This window comes from Telopea speciosissima, chromosome 8 (assembly GCF_018873765.1).
Source record: "Telopea speciosissima isolate NSW1024214 ecotype Mountain lineage chromosome 8, Tspe_v1, whole genome shotgun sequence".
Classification (NCBI taxonomy): domain Eukaryota; kingdom Viridiplantae; phylum Streptophyta; class Magnoliopsida; order Proteales; family Proteaceae; genus Telopea; species Telopea speciosissima.
The window spans coordinates 8,512,594-8,535,544 of NC_057923.1; the positions used below are offsets into that span (position 1 = coordinate 8,512,594).

The 22,951-nt window shown below is 41.8% G+C and overlaps 2 protein-coding genes across 3 annotated transcripts; both read left to right on the forward strand.

Moving 5' to 3' along the window:
- Positions 1–13,351: 13,351 nt before the first annotated feature.
- On the forward strand, positions 13,352–15,361 carry LOC122671275 (LEAF RUST 10 DISEASE-RESISTANCE LOCUS RECEPTOR-LIKE PROTEIN KINASE-like 1.5). The gene is made up of 2 exons (XM_043868403.1): positions 13,352–15,268; positions 15,351–15,361. Exon 1 carries the CDS (start codon positions 13,352–13,354, stop codon positions 15,263–15,265), a length of 1,914 nt encoding a protein of 637 aa, XP_043724338.1. The 3' UTR covers positions 15,266–15,268; positions 15,351–15,361.
- A 2,352-nt stretch (positions 15,362–17,713) lies between these two features.
- Positions 17,714–18,760, forward strand: LOC122672889 (LOB domain-containing protein 27-like). Of its 2 annotated transcripts, none has more exons than XM_043870396.1 (2): positions 17,714–18,588; positions 18,674–18,760. In XM_043870396.1, the coding sequence occupies exons 1-2, from the start codon at positions 17,768–17,770 to the stop codon at positions 18,735–18,737; spliced, it is 885 nt and encodes a 294-aa protein (XP_043726331.1). In that variant the 5' UTR covers positions 17,714–17,767; the 3' UTR covers positions 18,738–18,760. The 2 variants fall into 2 exon arrangements, with proteins under 2 accessions (XP_043726331.1, XP_043726332.1); XM_043870397.1 differs by having other exon boundaries at positions 18,677–18,737.
- Positions 18,761–22,951: the final 4,191 nt, after the last annotated feature.

A 22,951-nucleotide genomic window follows, 5' to 3' on the forward strand; every position in this document is an offset into this window, starting at 1 on the left:
TTTATAAAAACAAAATCAATCTTTTTTGGATTCCTGAACTCTCAATCTAAATCTTATTATCAGGATTTCCTTGATGATCGAAATGAAGTGAATAGAAACAGAAGATGATCAATATTTATGGGTGGAGAAAGGTCTCAACTGATGGAGGAGGAGGAGGGGGGGGTTTCTTTATTTTGAAATAAATAAGCATTCAAAGTCGTGTGGAAGAAACGGGTTTGTTCTGAACTTCGTAGAAGAAGGCGACGTGAGGTGGTGGAAGTGGAACAAGACAAGGAAACAAGGAACCTTCAATGGTGGTTCTACTGCAACTATTGCTGCGTTTTGGTGTGTTTACTCCAAAGGATTTGGAAGAAGAAATCAGAAGTGGACTTTTCTTTGAGACCTATTGGAATTGCCCGTCGGAAGATTTCCACACGTTTACTATCATGGGCCCAACTACTGAATTTTTTTTTATTTGATCCATGGAACCATAGGCCCACTCTGTTCTTCACTTCTTTATCTAGTTTGGGATTCATGTGGGCCTTTTTTAGGACTTTCGTGCAAGAGTAAGGTTGCTCGACCAGTGATCAAGTGGTATGGGTTCGAGTCTGGATCATCCACGTGACGGGAAATGGAATCAAATATTTGTTTGACTTTCATGCGCCCCTATGTCAGGGCGTAGGGAAGGCGAGCACTATGTAATAGGGTGGCCATCCGATCATGCGAGACATGCTGCTCTTGCACCGACACAAAGGTGCATGAAATGGCCGTTGCACCGCTAGTCATTATCGGGTTTCTAAGAAAATAACATTATCGAGGTTCATGTTTTTTTTAATTTTCGTGGGTGATTTAAGAAGGTTCATATGGTTTTTTTTTTTTTTAATGGAAGTCTAATCACACAAACCATACACCAATCCCAAAAGGTTAACCGATTTTTAGGACCTGGGAATGACGGATATATACAACACATACCACACGCACACACCCGACATGAGACTAAACCACGCACCTAGCGCACACGCCGCAGCTTTTGTTTTTTTTTTTTTTTCTTTTTTGATGAAAGTGAGAAGGTTCATATGGTTGTTAGTGGTATTTGCACTTTGGCCGGTAGACAGTAGTGCGTAGAGGATGTGTTCTTTGTCAATCAGGCAGCTTGTGTTGCATGTATGTATGTATGTATGTGCATTACATGTCAGATATTCAATAAATATCAGACAGAGTATAGTGCGTAGAATGAGGTCATCAACAAATTTTAATCACTAATACACCCCATCCCCAATAAAAAAATACAAAAAAAAGGGAAAAGAACGCTATCTGGTCATGTGTTGTGCGGCTCTACCTAGACACAGGGCTATACAAAATGACTGTTGTATCCTCATGAAAAAGTAAATTCCTAAGGATGCAGTGATCATTTCGTGCACTCTTACATCTAGGCGCAGGAATTGTGCGCCACACACGACCAAGTTGCGTTCTCTTTCTAAAAAAAACACTCTAATGTTGCTGATTATGGGTGACGAATGGCCACAAAAAAAAATATATAATAATAAAATAGAGAGTGAGTAAAAAGATTAGTGACGAAGTGGTGCATGTATGGCTCTTGGGATAACATAGACTAGTAAAAAATTTGATTGGCAGGTTAGTATAGTAGTAATCAACAATTATTAAAGGACAAGTGGGGTTTTTGGCTGATCATATTTAATACGAAATGAGTCATACGCAAAAAAAATTTAAATTTTTTTTTTGGGATGGGCTGCAGTTTTATATTTTAGGGACAATGTTCTCTGTGCCGCAGCACAAGCTATGCCCAGACACATGGGCCTGCCACTCAGGAGGCAGGAAATGAACTCTTTTTCATAGGTAAATGCATTCAAGGTGGATAACAAGTATGGAAAGATAGCTCAGGTTTTGGCTAGGAATGCTAAGAAAAAACAATTACAACCATGGATGTGCATTCGTATTGCTTGAACCGCGAATGTTAATAGTTTTTTTTTCATAGAAAAAGAGAAAGGTATTTATCCACCTAACAATTGAAGTTGACATTTTAAAAAATCACACGATAAATCTAAGCAATATATTTTTACATTTTTGTTTTAATCTAAAACGTCTATTTCCACTTGAGAGTTGGGAGAGTAGACAATATTGTTTAAGAATGATGGTACACATGCAGGGACATACACATGATATGTGTCAATATAAAAGGGGTATTTGATTGAAGGGAAAAAGACCTCTGCTTGGTGGTGCTTCCTACGCCCTCTCACATGCATGATGTGTTTCTTGGCGTTGGGATGATGGTCCTGGTAATTGCATAGTGGTGTTAATACAGGTTGCTAGAATACTAGGTTTCCAAATGGATCCCTCTTTACATTATATTAGCTAGGGCAAATTTCACGGACACCCCCTCTAAGTATTCAAAATGGCACGGACTTACCAAACTTGGTCCAAATGGCAACCTTCCCTCTGACGTTAAATAGGGTTACCACCCAAAGTTAAATGTCCATTTTAACCCCATTAATTATTTAAAAAAACAAGATGAAATATCCATTTTAACCCCAAAGTTGAAATGTCCATTTTAACCCTAAAATATCAACCTTCCCCCTTCTTCCCTCTTCTTCCCTATTCCAACAATCTACCCCCCTCCCCCAAACCCTAACTCGCCGCCGGCAGCCCCTCACCGCTCCTTTCATCTCTCACTCATCTCTCACTCATCTCTCATTGCCTGAACCTGATTCAGCCTGGTGTATTCATACCTTAATTTTCCCCATTTTTTGTTTCCTCTTTCTTTCTGGGTCCTCCAGAGTAGTCAGATCGCGAAGAGCAGCAGTTGTTCATACACGGTGAGCATAAAAACGAGCTGCTCACCAGTAAGATTCACCCGAGACAGAATCAGCCTCTCATTTGACGAAGCTTATGGTAACCAGGTCTGCATCGATGATCACTTCTTCAAATTTTTATTATCTGTTTGTTCTCTTGAAATTCCATATTCTTAAAGGAAAGGATTAAAGGAATATGTATCTATTTTGATATCTGATCTGATCTAATCATTGAGGTGGATTAGGTTTATGCCCCAAGGCTGGACGACCCATCGTCTCGGATTTTTGAGCAATGCTCGACGGATATGTTTCAGATAAGAGGGCCATGTACCTACCAGATTTGTTATCTCTATCTGCTAAGATCCGGTTATGATGGTTGGAAGCCGGAGATAGTGAAGGTGTACGTGGGGCCTTCTACGGTTTCCTTCCATTACAACACCTTCATTCCCAATGGAGTTTGGTTTGGTTTTAGTCTCTGCAATTCCAATGTCAACTAGAGTTCATCCTTCTCTGTTTGTGTCAAACCTGGATTTTCCAAGAAAGCTGCAACGCCAAGACCAACACCATCACCCTCTCCCTCTCGGATTTTTATACTCTTAAGTTCACATCGAACACTCCGGTAGGTAGTGAGAGATGAGAGGAGCGGTGAAGGGCTACCGGTAGTGAGAAGGGGGATTGAGTTAGGGTTTGGGGGAGGGAGGAGACCGTGAGGCAGATAAAAAGTTTAAGGATATTATTGGGAGTTCACCTTGTTGAAAGGGTAATTTTGCCATTATAAAAATGTTAACAGCAGCTTAACTGCAAAAGACTAACGGACTGGACTTAGTTGAAATATAATCATAAAATAAGGGCAGTCTTTGATATTTTTTCGAAGTTTGGTAAGTCTGTGACATATTGAATACTTAGAGGGGGTGTCCGTGAAATTTGCCCTATTAACTATTACAGAATAGAGTAGGTTAAAACCCATGAGAAATGCTTCATCATCAAGGGGGGGAAAAAAAAAAAAAAACCAAAACAAAACAAAACAAAAAAATAATAATAATAAAAAATAAAACATGCTGTTTGTTTTCCCAATTTTGCCACTATCAGTGTCATTCCATTATGCGTCACGAATGATAGTGAAGGATATGACTATTATTATGTGGAAATAGAGAGGATTTGCCCACAATGTATTGGATCCGGCTCCTCTCTAGGAAGCCCAATGCCTAGGGAGTGCCTAGTGAGGCATCCAATAATGTTGGGCTGTTGGGCGTGTTGGGATGTACCCTGGCACCCAGCAGCCCAGCACGGTGATGCACTCCCTATGTGCTGGGGTCCCTGGGGAGGAGCCCAACGCCAATGTATCAGGCGTCATGGCATCCTTGGGGCCAGGTGTAAGTAATGAATGGAACTGTCAAGAGTCCTACCTCATTCATTATATCAGCTCCAAAAAAACATACTTAAATGATGGAACTCATTACGAAATGTGAGTGCATATATTTGTGTACGTTGGATTGTATCGTCGGGGAATATTGAATGGATTATTATCTTGTTTCATTTCAAATAATTAAATCTCATTAGGATACATGGACGAAACTTGCATAGCCCGATTGTAGCCCATTTAATATAAACCCGTATATTGGCACATTTAGCCCGTATAGTATGATCCCGATTATAGATCGGTACCTAATCGACCGTTTATAAATAGGACTATACCTAGCTTAAAAGGACTGATTATTTAAATAGGCCAATCATGATGCAAGATCCTAAAGTAAAAGGGGACCGATTAGACCCCACGAAACCAGCTCGGACCGACCCATCGAAAGCCCTAATTGGTGCATACCTGTGCCGCTCTCTTTATTTGTTTTTTTTGGGACGGCCGAACCCTAGTAGCCAGGCAAAACCTGGCCCATGTAAAGTTCGGCAACCCACTTGTACCTGAAAACCCGAAGCCCATGAGAACCAAAGGATTTTGTATGGGTAGTACCAATGGGTTGAGTGGAGAGAGTGGAACTCCAGACCTAAGAGTGTCAAACAGTCGATTTAATCTGGTTTTGATAATTTTTTTTCTTCTATTTCTTTTGTTTATAATGGGTTTAACCTTTTTTTTTTTGCATTTAACGGGTTAGACTAAAATTACTTTATCACAAAAAAAAAAGAGGTTAGAATAAAATTGGACCAATAAGATGTTTGGTCTACAAAAGTCCATCCTTTATTGGTCTATTTACTGGTTCGGTCTAGATTTTCATATATTAATTGCTAAAATGTTTTATATCTGGGGCTAGAACCTATTCTCTCTCTCTCCTAAGGGTGTCAAACGGTGTGGTTTCGGTTAAGTGCAAATTTTGCAAGGTAGAAATCAAAACCGCACTGGATAAGAATCACCCAAAATCAGAATCGTTTCATATGCAGTGCGGTTTTAGCGGTTTCTATTTGATTTTCGTTATCCAGTTTACATGCGGTTTGTAATACCGGTTTCACCTTTGTACCCTTTAAATTTATTTCCATTTCCTTGTTATGTAGGAGAAATTATATTGTTTCATACACATCTAACTTTAGGCAAAGTTCACTTAGACATGCTAATTGCAATGATAATTTTAAATGATTATTCAAGGCCGCAAACTACAGCAAGAGAAACCAACCTGATGACATCATCAATCCATACCCTACTCAATTCATTAAGAGAGTCCACTAAGACATGCTCGTACTAAAACCTTCCGTCCCTTCATGAATTTTGGCACTCAAACTGAAACTTCAAAAAAAAAATCTCAATAAGAAGTCCTAACATTTTAAAGTGTTTAACCTCATTCTTAAACAAATAAGAATATTCCAATCTTAGTTTTCAACTCGGTTCTATTCGGTTAATCTATGGTTTTCCGGTTTTGAATCGAATCGAATCGAATCGGTAATAGAACCTATGAAATCAGAATCGCATCGTTTTTATACAAGTGGTTCTCGATTGTGTGGTTCCATTTGACACCCTCCCCCACCCCCATGAATGATCTCAGTGCCTCCTATTGATTGAACCGATAAGGTGCACTCATAGGCTCTAGCCTGCCCTGTATCCTTGGTTACCGGGCAGGAAACACCCACCCTTATAAAAAATACAAAACTTTGAAAATCTCTTTACTTTTATTGATTTTTTTTCAATTTTAGTCCAAATGGTCGGTTTCAATTGGTTTTACCGATTGTTTTAGTCGATTTTGGTTTTTTACCGGTTTCTAAAACAAGAACCAATACAAGTAAAGAGCTCGATTGATCGATCTTGGTTGATACACAATCCATTGTTTTCACCCCTACGTGAACCTCTTGAACCATGGTCCGATGGTTGTAAATCTCGATATTGTTTCATACATATTGATATTGACAGAACCTGACACCAATTAATAGTTGTTACGGATAGGCCAATATAGTAAATTTGGCCTGACAAACCCGGGCTAGCCCGAGCCAGTCCTGAGCCTGGATTGGGGCCTAGCTAGGCTAAAAATTTTAGCCTGCAAGACACAACTAAGCTGGGATTTTCATGCCTTTGTCCAAGGTGAGCTGGGCCTCGGCTGAGGTCTCTGGCTGAGCTTGGGCCAGCCCAACCCAACAATTTATAATATATTAAAAAGCAAATTACATGCACCCCTGATGTTGAAACAATAACAGAACACCCTCACATTGTTTCAACTGTTAGGTATAGTTAAACATTTGAAAATGGTCATATTATCCTTTAATTTTTGATATCGATCATTTTTTTCCTTTTTTGGTAGGATTGACATCGATCATTTTACCCTCATGAGACATAGTCATAGCGTACCATTGTCATCTTCCTCCACCTATCCCTTTCTTCTTCGGCGATCTGTAAGGAAATAAATTATCTCCGGCGATCTGCGGAGAAAGAACTCTGAAGGGTTTTGCGAATCAGATTAAAAAAAACAATCCCAAAAGATTTTTTCTTCATTTTAATCCATCCATGGATTGAAACTGTGAGGGGAGAAGTGAAAGTTCTCCCGTAAATGACACTCGGTCCAAGATTTGATCTTGGGGACGTGAACAGGTAGACCCAAGTCTAAAAAAAAGTCAACACTGAGGAGAGAATTGAGATCGAGAGAGAGAGAGAGAGAAAAGGAAACCATTAATGCAGAGAGTAGAGGTGAAGAACAACTTACCCCAGAACCAGTAACAATGGCGGTTCTAATGGATCCATCCTTGAGATTTGATCAACTTGCTGATATCATCTATACAGGCATCAACGCCGTTGAGAAACATGGTACCACTACCAGGGAACTTGAATCGATCCCCATCGAATCGAATCCAGTTCTGAACCGCCTTCTCCACCTTCAACTCCTTGTGCGGCATATTCTCATACCACACGTAATTCCAACTCATCGGCCATTTAAATGGGTACTTGTACCCAAAAGGGACAGGCACGCGACTCTTGAGCAATTCCCCTCTCTTCAGGCAATGTCTCTTTCTCTGTAGATCAATTTGTCCTTATCGAACTCCAAGGATCGCTTGGTGTCTTCACATGGGCTGTATTCACTGTACTTGATCTCACAAAGTCGGTAATGCTTCGTAAGCATCGTCGTCGGAGAGTCATCGGCGACATGGTGGGTCAAGAAATCCAGTTTAGGAGTGAAGGTTTTGCTCTGAATGTCACTGCAAGGAACCGAATTGACCAGGCGAGAGATGGAAGGGACTCCACCACTGTGTTGCCAGATGCCAAGGAGGTATGCAAGAGAGCAGAGAACGGTAACTAAGGCCAGGCCTAACAAATTTAGGGATTTTTCATTTGGAGGAGAAGATGATATATGAGGGTAAAATGATACTTCAATTATGTCATTGAATTACAAAAGGTAAAGCTGTCTTTTTACTTTCAAAACTATCAGCTCACTAACACTGTGAGCCTGAAGAGATTTAGAATTCCCAGTAGATCTTTATTGACTTGAGAGATATTTATAACACAAAAGTATAACAGACCACAGAAGCTTCTAGAGCTTAGGTGGATAATGACACGTAACCATTTCCTAACAATACAAGAATACATAACACATGGGATGAGAAATAGTCATGTGTTATCTCTTCTCCCTTACACGCCCTCGCAAGTGCAGCAGATCAAAGAGCGCAAGCTTGTCACGAAGGAAAAAAAAGCGAGTGCGACTCAATCCCTTGGTGAGGATATCGACAGTCTGATCGACAGTGGATAGGTAGCGAACCAGCAATCGCTTGGAGGGCCCAAGATCTCGGACAAAGTGAAAGTCAACCTTAATATGCTTTGAGAATGGAAGACAGGGTTAGCAATCATATAAGTCGCACCGATATTGTCACAAAGGAGAGTAGGTGCGGTGGGCAAGTAAACGCCAAGTTCTCCAAGGAGAGACTGAATCCAAACTAACTCGGTGGCAGTAGCAGCCAAAGCACGATACTCCGCCTCTGTAGAGGAGCGAGACACAATCCGTTGTCTTCGGGAACCCCAAGAGATGAGGTGACAGCCGAGAAAAATACTGAACCCGATAGTAGAGCGACGATCATCAAGACAACCGGCCCAATCGACGTTTGAAAAGGCCGTCAAGGAGATAGACGAGCCAAGAGCAAAGAATAAACCCAAAGCGGTGGTGTCCCTTAGATAACGAAGGATCCCTTTGACGGCAGACTAATGAACGTCAGTTGGGGCATGCATAAACTGGGCGACCTTACCAACTGCATAACCAATGTCAGGCCAGGTGGCGGCCCAATACTGTAGGGCACCTACGGTCTGACGATACAACGTCCCATCGGGAAGGGGACTACCCAAAGATGACAACAGAGAGGAACCCGCGGCCACTGGTGTCAAAATGGGCTTAGCAGTGCTCATTTGTGTTCTCGCCAACAAATCGGTGATATACTTTTGCTGGGTTAGTAGAAGACCAGCCGGTGTGCGCTGGGCCTCAATACCAAGGAAATAGGTTAGATCCCCGAGATCCTTGAGAGCAAATGACCCTGAAAGTGCCTTATAGAGGTTGGAAATCACAACGGGACTGTTACTCGTGATGAGGATGTCATCAACATAGATGAGAAAATAAAGCACAACGTTGTTGGAGCGATAGATAAAAAGAGAAGTCTCCGTGTGAGACACCACAAATCCATGAGAGATAATGAACGAACTCAACTTGTTATACCAAGCTCGGGGCGCCTGCTTGAGACCATAGAGGGATTTGCCCAAGTGACAAATGTGACCTGGGTAGGATGGGTCAATAAAACCGAGTGACTGAGTCATAAACACGGACTCAACCAAATCCCCATGCAAGAAAGCATTCGAAACATCCAGCTGTCGGACCGGCTAATTTAAAGTGACAGCCAGGGATAAGACAATCCGGATGGTTGTGGGCTTAACAACTGGGCCGTAGGTCTCATCAAAATCAAACCCTGGGCGTTGATGATACCCCTTTGCAACCAGACGGGCCTTGTAGCGGTCAATGGACCTGTCCGGCTTACGTTTGATCCTAAAGACCCATTTACAGCCTATGACATTGGTGGCCTTTGAGGAGGGTACAAGGATCTAAGTTCCATTGTTAATCAAGGCATTAAATTCATCTTGCATAGCCATGCGCCAATGAGAAGAGCGTGCAACCTGGGTGTAGCAGGTTGGAACATCCAAATCATCGGCCGAGCGCTCAACATGAAGATTGAGTCGAGCAGGGCGAGGTCGAAGGGAACCAGTTTGGGATATGGTAATCACACGGCAGGCGCCATTAGGGGCCACGAGAGAAGGCCCAGGAGGGGCACCGGTAACAGAATCAAGCCCACCTAGGGCATCATCAACAGTAGCAGGCTCAGTGTGAGCGTTTACAACAGAAGCCGGCCCATTTGGGGTGTTTACAACAGTAGCAGGCCCCGGTGGGGTATTTACAATAGTAGTAGGCCCCTGTGGGGCATTTACAATAGTAGCAGGCCCCTGTGGGGCATTTACAATAGTAGCTGGGCCCTATGGGGCATGGACAACAGTAGCTGGGCCCTGTGGGGCATGTACATGGGCAGCAGGCCCATCTGGATCAGTGGAAACAGTAGGAAGAGCAGGCCCACGGGCGGCCACATCTGAAGGTGTACAAGGCAAGAGAAGTGGAGCAGAGGATACGAACCAAGAAAGAAAGGGAAGAGAGGATGGTCGAGAAGAATCTAAGGAAGAATAAGGAAAGAGCGACTCATCAAACATGACATGTCTAGAGACAAATGTACTGTGAGTAGAAGGATCGTAACAGAGGTAACCCTTGTAAGAAGAAGAGTATCCAATAAAAATGCATGGTTGGGAACGAGGTTGGAGTTTATTCTTAGCATAGGGCCGTAGCCATGGATGGCATAGACAACCAAAAGTGCGAAGTAATGAATAATCCGAAACAGAGTGAAATAGAGCTTGGAAAGGTGTGGTGTTACCTAGCACAGAAAGAGGTAGCCGATTGATTAAATAGGTTGCAATTTGAAATGCAACAGACCAAAAAGAGTCGGGCATACTGGCTTGGAACAGTAGAGCAAGACCAGACTCCACCACATGGCGGTGCTTTCGCTCTGCCACCCCATTCTGCTCCTGGGTATGAGGACAAGAGATTCGATGGGTGATGCCATTTGTGGCCAAGATATCCTTCAGTTTGAGAAACTCACCACCCCCATGGGGTTGAAAGGACTTAATGGAACATCCAAAATAATTTTCTACCAAATTCTTGAAACGAATGAACACTGAATGAACATCAGATTTATTTTTAAGTGGATACAGCCAATAGTATTTGCTAAAGTCATCAATGAATACTATGTAGTAACGAAAATGATCAAATGATAAAAGAGGGGGCAAGGCCCCAAATGTTGCTATGAATTAGCTCCAAAGGAGAAGTACTAATGGAAGAAGAAGAAGCAAATGGAAGTTTATGACTATGAGAACAGCGACAAGCATCGCATGTACCAAGGGAACTCTATGGTGGCGCAGCTGGGATGGAGCGAAGGACATGGCAAACACAAGACATGGCTGGATGTCCAAGACGTCTATGCCAGTCAGTTATTGTGGTCAGAATTGAAGTGGAGAAATCACGGTAGTCTTCACCAAGACCTTTAAGAATGGCTAAGACAAGATCCACATCATGAACAGGATTGTTGATGGCGGCTAGGGCATCAGTGATGGATCGCACAGCAAGAAGAAACTCAATAACAGAAGAACTGCCTTTTTGGATTCGAAGAAGCCTATCTTTGAGATCCATAATCCTAGATCGTGAGGAAGGCGCAAAAACTCGATTTAGGGTTTCCCAAGCATTGTGAGATGTCCTGGCGTAGAACACATGAGGCAAAGTCTCCTCTGAAAGAGAAGAGATCAACCAGCTAAGAATTAGCTGATCTTGACGCTCCCATAAGGCAGAGAGAGCAGCATCGGTAGTTGCAGAAGGCTGGGGAAAGCTCCCATCAATGTAGCCAAGCAAGTCGTGGCCACGCAGCAATGGTAGAAACTGTGCACACCAGTGAAGGAAGTTAGTAGAAGAGAGCTTGAGCGGAAGAGAAGGGTGGACATTCAGAGAAAGTAACGAAGGAGAAGAAGAAACGGTTACAGAGGACGAACCAGAGAGATCGGAAGCCATTAGAGCAAGAAAGAAAAAGAAAATGAAACTCTTAAGAGAAGTACAGCTACGATACCATGAAGAGATTTAGAATTCCCAGTAGATCTTTATTGACTTGAGAGATATTTATAATACAAAAGTATAACAGACCAAAGAAGCTTCTAGAGCTTAGGTGGATAATGAGATGTAATCGGTTCCTAACAATACAAGAATACATAACACATGGGATGAGAAATAGTCATGTGCTATCTCTTTTCCCTTACAGAGCTATCAGGGGGTTATATGTAAATGATGAAACTATTAAGGTGTTCTATTATTATTGCAAAAACTAGGGGTACATGTATTTTTCCCACATTCTTCAATTTTTTTAATCAATCCACACCAGTCACACTATTTCTTTTTTTCAACCCACCAAGTTCACCATCCACCCACTTCTCTCACTGGCTCATTCTTTTTTTTAGATTATTGTTAAGAAAGAAAAAGAAAGTCATCCTAAACCCTATAGAGCCAGGGTCAATCAAGGTCATCTATACCTTGAAATGACAAAAATTAGGGTTGACAAGGTCAATTAGGGCCACCTTGGCTCAACCCAACTCAATCAGAATCAGTCATGGCTGATCTGGGGCTGGACAAAGATATCTCAGCCCAATCTAGGGTTGGAGGTTGGACTGTATCTACACTGAATTAATAGAACTTAGGATTGGGTTGGGATTTAAAAAAAACCGGCCCAACCTACCCATTGACGAATCCCCACCCATCCCCATTGACACCCTAGTTAAAAAAAAATTTTAAAAAAAAACAAATCTTGATTTGGCCTGATACGCTTTGTACCGAAACAATAACTGATGCTAGGTTTTATCATGGTTTGACTATTTGAGGAATCGATATGGGTGGAGGCTAATCCCGATTTCTGGCCGATCCCATGTTGGTGGATTGGTATGAACATGAGTAAAATATAAAAAAATCAAGTTTTTTGAAAAAAATATGACTAATAGAGTCTGATCCGGATTAATATCGGCAAAGACCGATACGCTACCTATACCAATTTCTAAAACCCTGGGTCTAATATCAATGCATGCTCTTTATCATGGTTTTAGTGCACGGTATCAGAACGAGTATCAGTTTCTGACCAATATGGTATCAGATCAATATCAACATGAATTAAAGTATCAAACAAATTTGGCCCTAATTCTCTTTTAAAAATTGATTTTTTTGACTATTTTACCGTTTGTCTATACCGTCTCACCTATATGGTATCGACACGATATTGAAATCGATCACCTATAAAACCAATATGTTACCGATACCGATATGATACTGATGCCTTGAACCCTTGAACCCTCGAACCATGCACCTCCTTATTGACTCTTTTTTTTTTTTGTTTCTTAGGGGGTGGGGTGTGGGGGTGGCTCAACCCTATCAAAATAATAAAAATCCTCCTTATGGACTGAGCTCAATACTACACTTTTGAGGGGCAGCAGCCCCACTCCCTCTGCACCAGGGCGTGGGGCTCAAGCCCCGATTTGATTAAAACACACTAGTTGGAGTGTTTAGCGCAGAGTCTACTAAACGCGTAGAGAACCAGAGAGCAAAAGCAGAGTAGAAATCTCGAATTAGAAGAGGAGCTCGAGTCATCAAACAAATCATAAATCTAAGAAGAAGAAGTTAGGACTTAGGAGACATTAAAAATTACAATTTCCAATAAAACCTGTCGTTTCTCTGCTATTCCTACTTTCCAGTGGCCCTGGAATTTTGATAATCCAGACCACTTTGTCTTCACGCACCCAATTTCACGTGATTCCTCTCCTTCAGTCCCGATGAGGACGAAACCCAGAAAGAGACCTTCCTCCCCAGTCTCTCTCTCTCCCTCCCTCCTTCCATGGTAAGTTATCCAGAACCCTACTGCGGAAGTAAGAGATCTAAGATATAGAAAGCAAAGCTTTAGAATTTCCTCTCTTTTCTCTCTCTCTCTGGTTTCATGAATCATGACCACATTACAACTACAGTAATTGCTCAAATCATTCCATGTCTCCTCCTCCACCTTGGTCGATCATCAGCTTGGTTGCTTTCATCTTATTACGGTTGTTGTTCATCGATCTGACCACAGCGTACACATGTTACTCGGGGGCAGCAGCTGATGATACAGATAGATCTTCTTCTTCTTCTTCCTGTCCCCCTTTCACTTCTTCTCCTTCGTTCCCTTTCGCTTCCTCTCCCGGTTGCGGCCATCCTTCGTTTCAGATCCGCTGTTCCTCTCCTCACTCCTTTATTTCCATCAACAACTTGTCTTTTGCTCTACTTAGCCACGAACCCAACTCTACCTCTCTCCTACTCTCTCCTCAACCCTCTCTCATCACCAATGTAACTGAATCTTCTTGCCCTAATTCCGTTACAACGGGTTTTTTCAATTCCATCATCCCTGATCGATCTATCAATCTCTCCGGTTCCCCTTTTCGATTCTCCGACGCTTCTTGCTCCCGTCTCTTTTTACTTCGACCCTGCGAACCCCTCTCTCTCCCTAATTGTAGCCAATGTCCTTGGGAATGCGAGATACACAACAACCCAGTTCGGCTGCTGTCGGGCTGCGGCGCAAAGCTTCACAATGTCTCAGAGCAGCGTTGTCAGGAAGACGTATTAGGCTACCTTCGTAGTTTCCTCAAGTATGGAATCCAGATGGAGTGGGACGAAAATGACGACCCTTACTTCTCCAGCTGTGAAGGTTGCCAAGCCCAGAACGGGGTTTGCGGTTTCAATTATTCCGACCCTCGGAAGCCATTTCTCTGCTTTCACTCCCAGACGCAGTTCCCGCCGCCATGGATTCATCGTAACAACCAGAATCGGATCGTTCTCTTCTGCACCCTTTTCATGTTTATCTGCCTGTTTATTGTGGTAGGGGTGGCGACGTTGATCTATCGCTTCAAAGCGCTGGAATCGCAGAAATCGGAAGAAGATCCCACGACTCTGTTCCTGCATCGTCACAGGTCGGCGAATCTCCTCCCGCCCGTCTTCACCTACGGAGATCTCGAAGCGTCGACGAATCGTTTCGACCCAAGGAACAAACTAGGCGACGGTGGTTTTGGGTCGGTTTACATCGGCCAACTCTCCGATGGGCAGATCGTCGCCGTGAAGAAGCTCCACAGACAACAAGCGATGGCTGCGGCGGCATCGACCAAGGCATTCTGCAACGAGATCTTGATACTGTCATCGATAGACCACCCTAACCTGGTGAAGCTCCACGGGTACTGTAGCGATCCAAGAGGGTTGGTGCTCGTATACGACTACGTGCCAAACGGAACCCTAGCCGACCATCTCCACGGGTCGAAGAGCTTGGAAAAGAAGAGGTCATTGACATGGCAGGTGAGAGTAGAGGTGGCGTTGCAGACAGCGATGGCATTGGAGTACCTTCACTTCTCCGTGGAGCCGGCAATCGTTCATAGGGACATAACATCGTCGAACATATTCGTGGAGAAGGACATGAGGATCAAAGTTGGGGATTTTGGGCTATCGAGGCTTCTGGTGTTCGAGTCATTGTCGTCGAAGTCGTCAGGGTACGTATGGACGGGGCCGCAGGGAACGCCGGGGTACTTGGATCCAGAGTACCATAGATCGTTCAGATTGACGGAAAAGAGTGATGTGTACAGCTTTGGGGTGGTGCTGTTCGAGCTGATATCAGGAATGAAGGCAGTAGACCTGAGTAGGGATAAGAGGGAAGTGTCCTTGGCGGATATGGTGGTTTTAAAGATCCAGGTGGGATCGCTGCATCAGGTGGTGGACCCCTTTCTCCTCCCGGAAGGAGATGATGCCATTCTCATGGGTTCCGTCGAAGCCATGGCGGAGCTTGCTTTCCGGTGTGTTGCCGCCGATAAGGACGACCGGCCGGATGCCAGGGAGCTGGTGACGGAGTTGAAGCGTATTCGCAACCGTACACGTGGACATTGATTAGTTCAAGGAGTGCGGATTAAATTTACAGAGAGTCCTTTACTCCTGTCCTGTCTCTTGCTGATGAATTTCTGTAGTTTGTCAGTTGATGTGGTTCTCTTTTTTTTTTTTTTTTTTTTTTTTGTTAATGCAAAGTAAACCGATCCCGATACTGTGCCGATATTATATCAGTGATATGGTACGGACAAAGGCCAAAATGTTAAAAAACTCATTTTTAAAGGAGATTTAAGGATGGATATGGTCGATACGTTCCGTTATCACGGATTGAATCTGAATATGAAGGCTTGCTCGAAAGAGTTTGAATTTTTTTTCTCATTTTAGAAAAAAAAAAAAAAGATTAATTATAAAACGTTATTCCATAATTGGATCAGATTTAAATTTAAATAAGGGATCATTGGATTATTGAATCGGATAGATCCCTAAATAATTGTTCAACATTATTATATAAATTATATAAATTTCATATTATATTTAGTAATGATATTTTCTAGCTGTAATTTTTAATGACCAAATATGTAATGAATTGTTGCTTATAATCATGTGAAGTAATTGAAAATTTCACTACTCTTCCCATTTGTTTCCCTTGCAACCAAATGGAGCCTACATGAATCATTTAAAGTTGTCGTGTCAATCCACTCTTGGTTATACCTATATCTTGGCACATATGGGTGCAATTTTGGCCAATTTTGGCCCGAGCTTACCCCGAGTTGGATTAAGATATCCTGGGGGCTCAAGGTTAAGAATTTCTGGCCCTGAGTTAGGGTCGGACAAGGCCAAGGCTCTATAAGACTGAGTTTGGTCCAGCCTAGCCCGGCTCTGTCTTCTTCTTTTACTTCTTCCTCTTGTTATATCTTATTTTTCTCCCTAGTCTGGCCCAATCCTTGCATCTCCCCTTCCCCATGGTCAGGGCCAATCAAGGTTAGCTTAGCCCTGATGGCGGGGTGGGTTAGGGTTGTATTTTTTAGGCCTTGAGTTAGGGTCAAGCCGGGCTTGAGCCCAACTAAAGGGACTCAGGGTTGGATTGGGGTCCGGTCCAATTTAACTCTATTGCACGGCATCAAACCATACGCATTGCACCTATTGCTAAATCAAAATATGACCCTTTGCATGTGTAGAAAAGTCACATTCAAATAAGGATCAAATTTTTCTTAAACCACTGTGGAGCTTCAGAGGCATCTAGAGAATATTTTGGAGAACAGAGTGAAATCCTATAAAGGTTTGTGAACCCTAGGATGATGGTTGAACCTTCACTGCATGGTGAAGGAAAACTTTCTCCCTGAAATAATTGCTAATACCAAAATCCTTCAAAGGGAAAAAGTTCTCTAAACCAACTGCCAAGGATACATTAGGATCTTTTCTCTCTCCATCTCTATTCTCCTCAAATGAAATAACCTTTCTCACCCTAAATTTGTTCCATCACCCCTCATTGGTGCACTCCTTATGCTGCGTCCTAAGAGAACCCACAAAGATGATAATACCATCAAGCAGGTTTGTTATTGAAAAAATGAGATAACACTGTGATTCAACTCACAACTGCAGCCATAAAAGAACAATATTGATCTGTTCTCTTCATGGTTTGTACATACATGGGCTTCTCTCTCTCTTTTTTTATGTGTTATAGAGCCTATTTTTTTTTGTTTTTGTTTAGAGCCAATTTGAAATGGAGCCATTGTAACAATATAATGACAAAAATAACATTTAAACTTCTAGAGAAAATAACAGAAAATTTTCAATAGATTTCGTTTTGTTTTAGGTAACTGAGAGATCCCTCTCTCTCTCTCATAACAGTTACAACTTTTTTAAAACCTGGTGTGATTGTGTGAATAATCCTATTTTGAATTTAACTACTCAAGATTATCTAATCTCATATAACCTTCTTTCCAACCATTTCAAACAAACCCAAAAAAAAAAAAAAAAAAAAAAAAAAATTCAAAAATTCAAAAATGATGATAATAATTTCTTTAGATGATCTGATATAGTTATACACTTAATACACATAGCTTGACATGATGAGGCCATGATCAGAGAATGTGAGAGGTGGTGGCACATAGTGTTTGGACTCCACCATCTTCCAACATCTGTCTCAACGGTCTTCTCTTCTCTATCACTTGAAAACTGAAAACCACCCACTAAATTCGGTTTTTCCTTTTTTATTTTTAAAAAATTTTTTAAAAACTTATTTACTTTTATTACTCAGTCTTCCTCATCTTCCAGCAAATCCGCTAACAATCACACCTCTTCTGATCAATCTGCCGTTTCGATTTCCATTTCCACTTCCACTCCCTTTTTCATTCTCCATTTCATTTCTTTTGCCAACCATCAAATCCGATCCCTTTCCTTCCTTCATTCCTTCCTACCCTCTTCCATTTCCATCATTTTTTAGCCCTGCATCAACATCAACCATTTTCCTTGCCCTCCTTCTATTCGTTGTTTTGTCTCAATCAAATCTGATCAATTCATCTCTACCAAGAAGCAGTAGCAACATTGGATTCTTGACAGAAGATGACCGTGAAGGGCGGCACCAGCCAAGCCTGTGCTGCGTGCAAGTACCAAAGAAGGAAGTGCGCTTCTGATTGTGCTCTTGCACCATACTTCCCTCCAGACAAGCCCAAGATGTTCCAGAATGCACATAGATTGTTTGGTGTAAGTAATATTCTCAAGATATTGAAGCAACTGAGCCCAAGTCAGAAGAATGATGCCATGTATTCCATCAACTTCCAAGCCTACTTGCGTGAGAAGTTTCCCGTCCATGGTTGTTATGGTTACATCTGTCAACTCAGGTTCCAGATTGATCAGATTCAACAGGAGCTCCTTGCTGTTCAGACCCAGCTTGCCCTGTATCGACAGCAGCACCACAACCACCTCCTCTCCTCCTCCTCATCACCTCCACCACAACATTCCCCTTCTTCCCAATTACAATTGGGCATGGCTACCTCACCTACAACAAACAATTCTCTCCCTTTCTTCCACCATTCATATAATCAGACTTTCAATACTGGAATTTCTCTTGATCCCAACAATGGAAACAATATTTCTAATAATGTTAATGCTTACAACACAGCTGTTTATGTAGATTCTAAGGATAATATAGTGAACCCTTTATGGATTCAAAATCAGAATCCTTATAACAATGCATCCAACACTAGTAGCAACAATAATTCAGCAGCATCAGTTAGTCAAGCGCCATTGCTCATCTCTCAAATGCTTCCTAGCCAACAAGAACTAACAGAAACTCCACAAGATTATGATGAAATCCCTCCATTTTTCGACACTATTGACGATAGACAATCTTACATTGATTCCAAAGAGGCTTATGATTCCAGGTAAAAACTCAAAGCCTAGCCTTCTTATTGCACCATCATATATTTGGCTACCTAATTTTTGTTTTTAAATGTTTGAACTTAACAGCAGCTCGGAGGATTCATTGAAGGGTACGACGCAATCGATGAGTATGTTCAGGATAATGAACTAAAGAGCATGGCTACGTATGCTTCAGTTTCAGCACTACAAGAGGAGAAGGTTATCAGAGTCTGTGACCCTCTAAATATAAACATGATTTGGCCTTTTCTTTCACTTCTTGATTAATTTCACCCCCCCCCCTCTTTGATCATTCAGTTTAGATGATATATATATTATATATATTCCACAATTTTGACCTGTTATCTGCAATCAATCATCCATACCTTGTTTATAAATAATAAATAAGACTTGTTGGAGATTTGATCATTCAGCTTTCTCTTCAGTACATGGATAATTTTGATGCCCTAACAAATGCAATCAACTAAACCTACCCAAGTACCATACAGCTTACTCTATTCTTCTTGTAAGTATGACAGGAACTGTTGAGCTGTTTTTGCTCAGCCAATCAGCCATGTTTGGTTTTTGTTATTGAAACCAAACAATCAGAGGAGAATATGAATAAAATCAAAAGAAGCTTAGGATTTATGAATTCTTTCTTTGTTAATCCAATTGGAGTTTCTTGGAGGGTTTGCTTTATTTTAGATTGATGATATTTCCCTCTCTTTTTTTGTCAGCATCATCTAGGTTTGTAGAGTTAGGTCTGAACATTGCTTATCTTCTTAGTTGGTGCTAGCTAACTTTCGTCTATTGGGAGCCCGCCCTAGCTGAACGACGCTCGAACATTTGGAGGGAGCGTAGACAATTAGATCATACCATCTCAGGGTCTTGGTTTTGTATGGGTGACTTCAATGTAATTCTTTCCAGTGATGAGAAACTGGGCGGTATAGGCCTAAAAGCTGCGTTCAAATTGTTGAATTTGGGCTCTTAGAATTGAAATTTATTGGCCCTGCCTTTTCTTGGTCCTATAATCGACCTGCCCCTGACCTTTTGATGACTACCATTGATAAGGTTTTCGACAATGGTGAGTTTATTTGTAACTTCATGTCTGTTGGAGTGCATCAGCAAGCGATGGTGGGATCGGACCATACCCCTCTATTGATCCACCTTCCTTGGGGTTAAAAACCTCATAGGCATTTTTGCTTTGAAACTAAGTGGGAATTCCATCTTGACCTCCCTTCTGCTACTGCTAATTCTTGGGAATCTAGTGTTGTTGGTTTGCCTTCTTTTAGGCTGTCTCGTAAGATTAGTGACTATGGTATCCAACTTCTTAAATGGAGTAAAGCTAATGTCTCTACTGAACTCGTAGAAATCCAACAAGGTCCTATTCGAGGCATCCTAGCTAGCCTCCTTGAGTGTGACTTTTGTTATGTCATTGTGACATTGAGGAGTTGATTGTTCAAGAGGAGAAATACTGGGCCCAATGATCACAGGTGAAGTGGCTTCAAGCAGGTTTTGCCTTCTACATAGAGGGTGAGCCTTGGTGCAACGGTAAAGGGTGCTCCATTGTGACCAAGTGGTCACGAGTTCGAGTTTGAAAACAGTTTTTTTGCAAAAGCAGGGGTAAGGCTGCGTAGATTATGATCCTCCCCAGACCTCGTAGTGGTGGGAGCCTTATGCACTGGGTACTTTGTGTTTGATTTTCTACAAGATCATTGCTAAATTCCTTATAAACTGTCTTAAACCAATTCTCAACTCACTCATTAGTCCCTATTAGAATGCATTTATCCCTTCTTGAGTGATTTCTAATAATATTTACACCGCCCATGAGATTTTACACCAAATGTGTTTTGCTAAAGGAAAAGCTGGCTCTATGGTGTGGAAGCTTGATTTGTGTAAGTCATATGACAAGATAGAGTGGCTTTTTCTTAAAGCAATTCCTCCTTCGCTTTGGGTATTTAAGAAAATGGATTTAATAGATAATGCAATGCGTAACCACTATCTCATATCACATTAAAATTAATGGATCTATTATTGGCAAAGTTACTCCACAGCGAGGGCTACGTCAGGGCTTCCCTCTTAGCCCTTGTTTTTTATGTTGTACCAGAAGCACTATCTAGTCATCTCTTACGGGCCTGAGCAGTCCCTTTCTATTAAGGGTATCAAAACTAGTAGAATAGGACCGACCGTTCTCTCACTTGCTTTTCGCTGATGATTGCATACTTTTTTTTTCTAAAGTTGATCAACATAAGTGTTTCACCCTTCTGGGTTTGCTTGTAGACTATTGTTCAGTCTTCGGGTAAGACTTATGAAGATTAGGAACACCGTGTTTGGTTTGTCGGGGTTTTGTGCGGTCCGAAACCATGGGAAGTACTTTGGCTTGCCAATTGAGTTTGGGAGATCTGAAAAAGACATTTTTGCCAGCACTGTTGAGAGAGTTCAAGCTAAGCTTTCTAGATGGAAGTACTCTACTCTTATCTACTGCTTGTAAGGAGGTTTTAATCAGAGTTGTGCATACTTGTATCCCATCATATGCTATGTCAATGTTCTTGATCCCATCTAGTATTTGCTTAGATCTAAATAAATTGATATGTTGGTTTTGGTAGAAGGATAGTAAGGATAAGGGTATCTTTTGACAAAAATGAGACTTTTGTGTACAAGGAAAAATATTGGGGGTCTTGGTTTCCACGATTTGAAAAGGCTCGGCAAGGCTGATGCATCTTACATAATGATACCGCGCTTTAGGTTCAAGTCCTCTAGGGTAAGAACTTCCCTAGGACTTCTCTTTTGGAGGCTCATTGTAGGTCTAATAGTTCTCGGGCATTGAGACTCATTGCCAAACTAATGCCTTTATTTCTGCTAACCCTTTTTGGAAATGGCTGTAGGGCTTTTAGCTCATCTCCAAGAGCCCAGCACGCCCAGGGTGCTACCTGCCTTAAGTTATGCCGCACACATCACCTTCTCAGGGACTATCTTTGCCACTATTGATGGTGCATGATGGTATGCTACCTCTCAAAAGATGGGCCCAAACAGTATCTTAAAAATGTTGATGGTTCTTTCTTTGCGGCAAAATGCAAAACTTTGCCTTAGCTTTTCAGCTTCTTCCATGGAGGCTGATGTTGTTTGTGATACTGTTCTTATGTCTAAAGGATTAACAGTCTCTTCTCCGGTAATCACTTCAAATTGTTTGTCTGTTATTCGAGCCTTGAATTGTGTTGAGGTTTCTCTTGACTGGGCTGCCAGCTCTATTTGTTGACGAGTCTTTTATTCTTCTTCTTCTTTGATAGTAATTGCCCCGTGAAGTAATGGAAGAAAGGGGGCATTTGACCAAGAATGGCTACTCCTTACTAGAGATGGGAGAGATGCAATCATGGATGGTTCTCTGCCGTTAGGGTTCTTCAAAAGTAGAAACAAGGGAAATAATGAAAGAAGAGGTTTATGTTAACAAGAGCAATTTGATCAATATATAATATGTTCTAATGTTTTTTGTCTCACGTTAACGGAATGGGTTTACTTATTAATTATTTAGAAAAGCTAGGTGGTATGCAAAAATAGGAAAACATTATTTTTTATGAAATTGTATCATAATTTAGGAACCTGATAGACCTTTATCCGCTGCTGTAACGGCAGCGCTGCTGTGCGCATCGTGTGGTGCAGCAGCGACCATGTGTGCACACATGGCCGCTGCTGTGCGCATCAACTGCTGCGCCGCATGATGCGCACAGCAGCGCTGCAGTTACAGCAGCGGATAAAAAAGCGAACCCGATGACCTCAATGTTGAAATTTCCCATGCTACATCAACGGTGATACGTGGAACGCTATCATTCATAACATTCACATGGGACCCACATAACAGGACATAAAATTAAAAAATAAAAAGAAAAACCAGACATTGTGGAACACATTTTCCTCATCAATTTTTTTTTATAGCAAAAACCGACTTCAAGAATGGAATCTTGTTGACCAATAAAACTTCTTGTCTTAGTATAACATCCCTCTTCAACTCCTCAATTCACAAGGACCTGCACACGATCGTCATTTTGGAAATAAAGTTGCAGAGATAGAAGGCTAGAAGATGATAACTTAGATCCTTCTGACTATCCCAGTTGGGTATTCAGAGTTCAGACCGTATTGAAATCCATCCATTCCCCATGCATAACATCAAAACCAGGATTTAAAGACTGATTCATCTTCGGCTGGTGGGATCTGTTAGTCAGCATCACTCTCAAAACACTTTTCTCCATTCCAGAAACGTTTTGAGAGAATGAAACACACACGGCAATAGCCGTTGGAGACCTTTTGAGCTTCTACGGATGAGCATTACAACCAGAAGAACCATGGCCATGATAACCAGAGGAACCATGGCATAACTATATATTAAACTGCATG

Bases quoted from the DNA above. Each gene is read 5' to 3' on its own strand.
- LOC122671275 (XM_043868403.1), top strand. From the start codon at position 13,352: ATGTCTCCTCCTCCACCTTGGTCGATCATCAGCTTGGTTGCTTTCATC.
- LOC122672889 (XM_043870396.1), top strand. From the start codon at position 17,768: ATGACCGTGAAGGGCGGCACCAGCCAAGCCTGTGCTGCGTGCAAGTAC. The intron at 18,589-18,673 runs GTAAAAACTCAA...TGAACTTAACAG, and splicing joins AAAGAGGCTTATGATTCCAG to CAGCTCGGAGGATTCATTGA.